The sequence below is a fragment of the Empidonax traillii genome, unplaced genomic scaffold (assembly GCF_003031625.1).
Source record: "Empidonax traillii isolate 1590-97213 ecotype Southwest subspecies unplaced genomic scaffold, ASM303162v1 scaffold1011:size275050, whole genome shotgun sequence".
NCBI lineage: Eukaryota > Metazoa > Chordata > Aves > Passeriformes > Tyrannidae > Empidonax > Empidonax traillii.
In genome coordinates this window covers 221280-227885 of record NW_020956204.1, presented here as the reverse complement: position 1 = coordinate 227885, position 6606 = coordinate 221280, and the positions used below count along the sequence as shown (strand labels likewise).

Sequence of the window (6606 nt, the reverse complement as noted above, 5' to 3'; positions counted from 1 at the left end):
GAAATCACTCGCTGACCCTGGGCCCTCAGAAAAAACAACCTGCTGCCTTCGAGGGGCTTTGTTCAGCACTCAAAGACCTCGCTCCTCAGGGGGTCTGCCCCTGTTTTACACCATTCTGTTGGTTCACCTGGACACTTCCAACACCTCCTTCCCCACCAGACACCCCCCCAACTACCACCACCACCACCACCATCACCGCCAACCCCCCGAGGAGTTTTCCACATTTTCAAACGTCCTCCCCGCCGTCGCTCAGAGAGATGGTGTGGACCTTGACGGTGGGCACTCTGCAGCTGCCCTGCTGGGCCAGGCTCCCCGAGGTGCCCGCGCAGCAGCACTCCTGGAGGAGCCCTTTGCTCCTGGCCTTGGCCGCCGTGCAGTCCTTGGCCACGGCGCTCCTCGCCGCCGGCGCGTTGGGCGCGGCCGAGAAGACCCTCCACTCGCACACCCCGCCCGACTTGGAGATCCTGTAGAAGGTCTCCCCCGAGCCCACGGGGATCCTGAGCACCCCTTTGGTGCTCCCCACGGCCTGGTTGGCGGGGTGGTTGAGGTTGAAGCTCGGGGTTTGCTGCTTCTTCTTCTTCTTCTTGGCCGGCTGCTTCCCGGGAAGGCACTGAGCCTTCAGGACGTTCTGGAAAGCTTTCTTGAACTCCTGGCTGGAGCAGGGGTAGATGATGGGGTTGATGCAGCTGTTTAAATATCCCAGCCAGAATGTTATTTTAAAAAGGGTGTCCGGGGGTTTGATTGCAGGAAAGAAAGAGCCTAAAATGGAAAATACAACGCGGAGTTGTTAAGGCAAAGAGGCAGTGAGGAATCGCAGGTAACCAGAGAAACTAAAACACTGGGGGGAAAATAAATTGGATTCTGTTCTGACTTGGAGGGAAAAAAAAAAAATAAAATTGCGAGTGGGAGCGCAATTCCTGCAGGAAGAAGTGATTCAGAATGTATGGTGTCAGACAGTGGCATGGATGCTGTCAGATGTCAGTCAGTGCAGCTCTATTATTATTATTATTATTATTATTATTATTATTATTATTATTATTATTACTATATTCCCTTTTCCAGCCTGGCAGATACCAGGGACGGAGGAAAATTGCCTCCTCTGGGACTCCTAATTCAAGATTACTTCCCCAAATGACAGCCATATCTAGAAGGTCATCACAAGGGCTCTCAAATGGCAAGAAAATCACACCATTTCAGAAGTCAGAGCTGGAGAAAAGAGGGATTGCTGGGTTGACTGCTAGAATGTTCAAGTGTTGGGCACTCATTTTCCCTGAAACCTTTAGAAAATCTAACTATGCCTATTTTCCTGTCTCATGGAATGCTTCTGAAATTCAGAGAAGTGAAAGGAAAGTTTCCTTCTTACATCAGTAAGCACTGGGGAGGCTCTCATAGGCAGCCAGGATATATATATATATTTTTATACATTTTCTGATATATTACTTGCCAGGTTACCTCCCAAAAATGATTCAAAGAGCAAGATCTTAGCTGTCTCCTTAGCAAGGAAAGCACAATGGGACTTCTTATTCTACACAATTATGAGTTATTTAAAACTGATTTAAAATCCTGGGAACATTTTTCCTGAGGCCAAACCTTTGGGTTTTTGCTTAACTACGACTTGAGCTCCTGATCTGAGGGGAAATTTTCACTTTAAATGACTTGAATGGGACGTCAGTAAATGCTGAAGCCATTTATTCAGGGAGAAATGTTCCTATAGAGCCACAGAGATGCATTTAAAACACCAAAGAGTCAGCACTGCTGCTTATGGGGAATTGTTTGCAAAGGTATTATCCACTGGAACATCACTGCAACAAGATCCCCTCATTCTCTTCTTTGGGACTTTGCTTTGCTCAGAAATGAAACCAATATTGTCTGAATGAGAATGAACAGGAAAATGAAACTCCCTGCAATGCTGGGGTGAGAAATAAGTGAAAATAGCACTTCTAAGGCCAGTTTTGCAACATGATCCAGACATAATCTAGAGCAGAGAGTTGTTTGCCGTGTTGTCCAGGGCCACTTTTGGCTGTTCCCAAAGCTTTTCCCTCTGAGCTGGCTCAGGTGGAGCAGTGTCACTGTTACTTCCAGTATCAACCAGGTCTGAAGACCAGAAATGCTGTGCTGGAGAAAGCAATGGCCTCTTTTGCAGCTGTGCACGAACTCAAATATCCCCAACCTCAGATCTTTTCTCAGCAAATTAATGCTCCTGTCCTTCAGCGAGAAACAACGAAATAACATTCTCGAAGAACTTTCTGGCTGAAGTCACTGGCAGAGGCAAAACAACAAAACAATTTGGGCTTCTAAATGCCCAAATCAGGCTGAGGGTTTTTTTTTTTTTTTTTTGGTTGTTCCCTCCTTTAAATGCAGCATTTGTGCCCGTTTCCCATTCTGTGCTGAGACAGAAGGTGAAACAAATGGGGGTTTAGGGAATCAGCTGTGTGAGGCTGAGTGTAAAGCTGGGTAAACAATAACAATTCCTGTTTGCTGCAACTCCTGGCTCGCTGTAAATGGAATGCAGGAGCCCTGCCAGAGGCTGTTAAAAATAGAAAATAGCCAGTGTCAGAGTCTGTCCCCTTGCTCTTTTTTTTTTTTTTTTTTTTTTTGGGGTGGGATCTGCATGCTAATTTATTAATGTAACCTTTTTTGGTTCATCAGTAGTGGGGAGACTTTGTTGCCTCAGAATGACACGCAGGGAGAGAAAATGGAGCATCCTGGACAGCACAGAGATCCCATCCCACACTGTCTGCTGGAGAATCCTGGAATGGTTTGGGTTGGGATGGAGCTTAAAGATCACCCAGTTCCACCAGGGACACCTCCCACCAGCCCAGGTTGCTCCAACCTGGCCTTGGACACTTCCAGGGATCCAGGGGCAGCCACAGCTCCTCTGGGAATTCCATCCCAGCCCCTCCTGAGATTCAAATCAGCGGCTGATGGGTCTGGGAGGGAGCAGGAGGCTCTTTTCTAACAGAGCTGCTCCAGTGCTGATGAAGTGGCTGGTTGAGTGTGCTGAGGAACTGGGATGGGCAGCAAGTTTTCTTCCTTAAAACCAATTCTCTGCCCAATTCACAGCCCTTGATGCCTTCCCTTGTACACTGCCAGGGATTAAATGGTGAATAGTAGCAAAAATTATTAGAGTTTAGAGGTTTCACCCTGCATTGTCTCCCTGTCTGTGCTGCAGGAACACTGAAGAAACCCCCAGCTGGCCTTTGAGTGCATTTTGAATAAGTGATGCTGGAATTCCTGCCTTGTTTTCAAAAGGTTGAAGACACCCAAGTATCAGCAGCCCCATCCAATTGCTCCCGATCAGATTAAGTCCAATCAAATGTGCTATCAGCCTCCTGAGATCCTTTGCCATGAAGTGTTTCATCCCTCACCCCTGGAAATGTCAGGACTGCTCTTCCCTCCCCTCCCCGTTTATCTTCCTTGTTTGTCAACTCCAAGTTTCTTTCCACTCACCTCCTGCTGAGTAAGTGCCGACTCGCTCCCAAAGATGTAATTTGGCTTTGGCATTTGTCACAAGCTTGCAGAGCTGCTTGATTATGGGTTGTTTAAAAAAAAAAAAAAAAGCAGCCCCCGACGTCGTGAGTGGTTTCTGTGAGGGCCAGAAGTGAGGGGGTTTTTGGAAGCTGCCAGGCTACAGGAACTTGTGTTATTTGTTTACCCTGTCAGCACCATGGGAATGAGATCCCATGTATTTTTGTGGCCTGTGAACCCTTAGTGGTGTTAAAATCCATCCCTGCTCCTAAATCTTGAGGGCCTGTTGAGTTTTTTCTGCTTTTTTTTTTTTTTTTTTCCCACTCCCTTCCTCTTTTTAGGTTGTTTGGCTCAAATCTGGTGATGGAGGCAGAGCAGGGGAGAGGTGGGGAGGGTGGGGGTGATGCTGCATCAGGGTTGTACCCAGATTGGTTTGGGTTGGAAGGAGCCAAACCAGTTCTTCCAGAGCCCTAAAGACCCCCAGGATGAAGCTCTTGTATCCCAAAGGGGATTAACTCTGTCCCAGGGCCTCCCTGGATCTCTGATGGCAATCTGCTCTCCAAACACTGATAAATGTGCTGCTTTCTGTGTTCCCAAGCTCTGAGCTCTATTCCATAAGATTCTGTACAGCATCTCGGGTCAAAACACCAGAGCCACCCTCTGGAAAGTGTATATATATATATATATATTTATATTTATATTTATATTTATGTATATATATGTTGCTGCAGACATTCAGCAGCTGCACTCTGTCCACTTGTGCTCTCCCAGCACGTCCCATGTGCCCCCACTGCTCCCTTATGGAACAAAAAAATGGGATCAAAGATCAAGCAGGACCTTTATTCTGGATTCTGTGCAATCCAATCGATGCCAGGGCCTGGAATATTGTGGCTGATTCGGGGGGAAAAGGAGAGGGGCTTTGTGCCCTGCTCTCCCTGCCCCACAAAAAACAGATGCAGAAGGAGCAGTGAGTCTGTTTTCCCTCCCCAAACCCCGAATTCAGCTCTCTGTGGCCTCAGGAGGACGCAGGTGAGAGGTGGAAAGGTCAGGCAGCAGGAATGGGGCAGGCTGGGAACACTGCTCTGATTATTTGGACTTTTTCAGCCCTAATTTATGCCCTGTCTCGTGTTGTGCCCTCTTACCACCGATGGTATTTCTGGCAAACAGTCTCAGCAAGCAACTATTTCCAGTTTCACTGTGGGCAGCTGCAGATTTAGAAAGCCAATAAAAAAACCCATGGGAAGGTAAACTGAGGTTTTGTTACCCCTGTAAACCCAAATAATCCCATTGTTTTTACACGTCCATCTAGTTGCCTCTCAAATTCCAGCTCCCATGCTGCTGCTGCTGCTGCAGTGGGATGGCTCTGGGTGCTGCTGCTGCTGCTGCTGACATTTTTAAGATATTTGGGATTTGCCCCGAAGCCCTCGCTCCAGAAGTCATTCACTTACTACAAATGATTAGTTTTCCTTTAAAAATTTATAAAAAAAAAAAAAAAAGCCCCCAACAAACTCAGAGGAGGGTTTGGAAAGCTGAGTCTATCTCAGCCTGCCTCCTGCGCTTGTCAGTCGTGATTTTGGTGACTACAGGAGGAAGGAACATTGTGAGATGAGAGGAGCATTGTCAGACAGGTAACGCAGGCAGAGAGCCACGGGGGTGACTCATGGAACAGGGAACTCCACCCCCCTCGCTCTTGTTTTCAGTGTAAATGGTTCTTAACATCAATTCCTCCCCGCTCTGCTGTGTTGTGAGTCAGTTTTGGACCCAAGGTCTCAGGGTTTGGGAGTGATGGAGGAATGTTGGGGTGTCAGCGAGATCTTGAGTTATCAGCCTAAGCCAGCAAAGCCTTTCCAGCCTGGGATTGTGGAAAATGACCCAAAACTTGGAAATATGGAAAAAAAAAACCCCAGGCCATGGAAGTATCTTGGCTGTTTATCTTCTGAAGTTCTCCCTAATCAACAGCTTTAAACACACATTTGTGCTCAGTGACTTGAGGACTGTAAACATCCTTCCTCTCAGCTGGGTCTTTAATCTGAGGTGGTTTTTTTTTTCCCCCACTTTTATTTCTCTTTTTGTCTCTGCAGTGCTCATCTGAGGAATCTGTGCTGGTGTGTCCGTGCCCCGAGAGGTCTCATCGTGTCAATGGCAGGGAGAGAAAAACGCATTTTTGTTTTCCTGCTTTATGTCATCCTTTCTGCCTCCACTTAAAAAAAAAACAAAACAAACTACCACAAAACAGTAATTAGACACCAGCTGCAGACAGGCCCACGGACAGGATTAGAGGATTCCCTTGACAGTGTTTGTGTCAGTTCACAAGACTAATTTACTGCTCTGCTCCAAATACAAACACCCTCCAGTTCATCCTCTTCTCTTCTCTCTTCATCACAAGGATGATTGACAAATGCTAAAAACCTTCCTCTCCCTTGCCCAGTTTGGCTGATTCTTTTCCCCTGTGGTATCTTGGCTCAGACTTTCCCCTTTTTCCTTCTTCCAGCTTCTGAAAGCACCATCTACTCAAGCCAGAGTTGAGGCACAGTTTGGCACAGAAAATGGACCACAAGCAGAGCTCTCTGAGGATAAACCATCAATCCCAGCTTAGGACCATTTTTGCAGCACCTCAACTCTTCTTTGCTTTTTTTTTCCACCTCAGAACAACCTCCAAGCACTGCCTGGAAAGAAACCTTTAGAAAAATTCCCACTGGAGGGTCCTCCAGCCCCAGCACAGGGTCTGTTCTGTCACACCTGACCTCATCCCAAGCATCACTTCAAACCATCACTGGGGGCATTCACTGATTTCTGGGCTCTTCCAGCTCTGAGTCTTTGTATTTCCATCTATCTGCATCCCTTTCTAGCGATCCAAGGGAAACAAAAAAGCAGAAATGGGGGGAACCTGCTGTGTTGCAGATTGTTACTGGCAGTGCCAGGGCCCAACAAGCCCAGATGAGCCTGCTCTGAGCCCGTCCCCACAAACCCTCTGGCCCAGGAGCTGCATATAAGCTCAGGTTTTTCTTTTTTAGCCCCGTTTGAGGGATGCAGACAAGCTCAAACTCGCTCTCTCCTGGCTCTGCTTTGTTATTTTGTGTTTGTCTGGTGATTACTGGACCTGTCACTGATGCCACCTCTGCCTGGGGAATTAAAATC

General features: G+C 47.3%; 1 protein-coding gene across 1 annotated transcript in view; it reads right to left on the bottom strand.

Annotated features, from left to right (window-relative positions):
* Positions 1–226: 226 nt before the first annotated feature.
* The window catches only part of ADRA1A (adrenoceptor alpha 1A), a 12054-nt gene continuing 5674 nt past the window's right edge, over positions 227–6606 (bottom strand). The window contains exon 3 of the mRNA XM_027904103.1: positions 227–759. Within this exon, the coding sequence (XP_027759904.1) occupies positions 227–759 (533 nt within the window). The remainder of the gene's footprint in view (positions 760–6606) is intronic.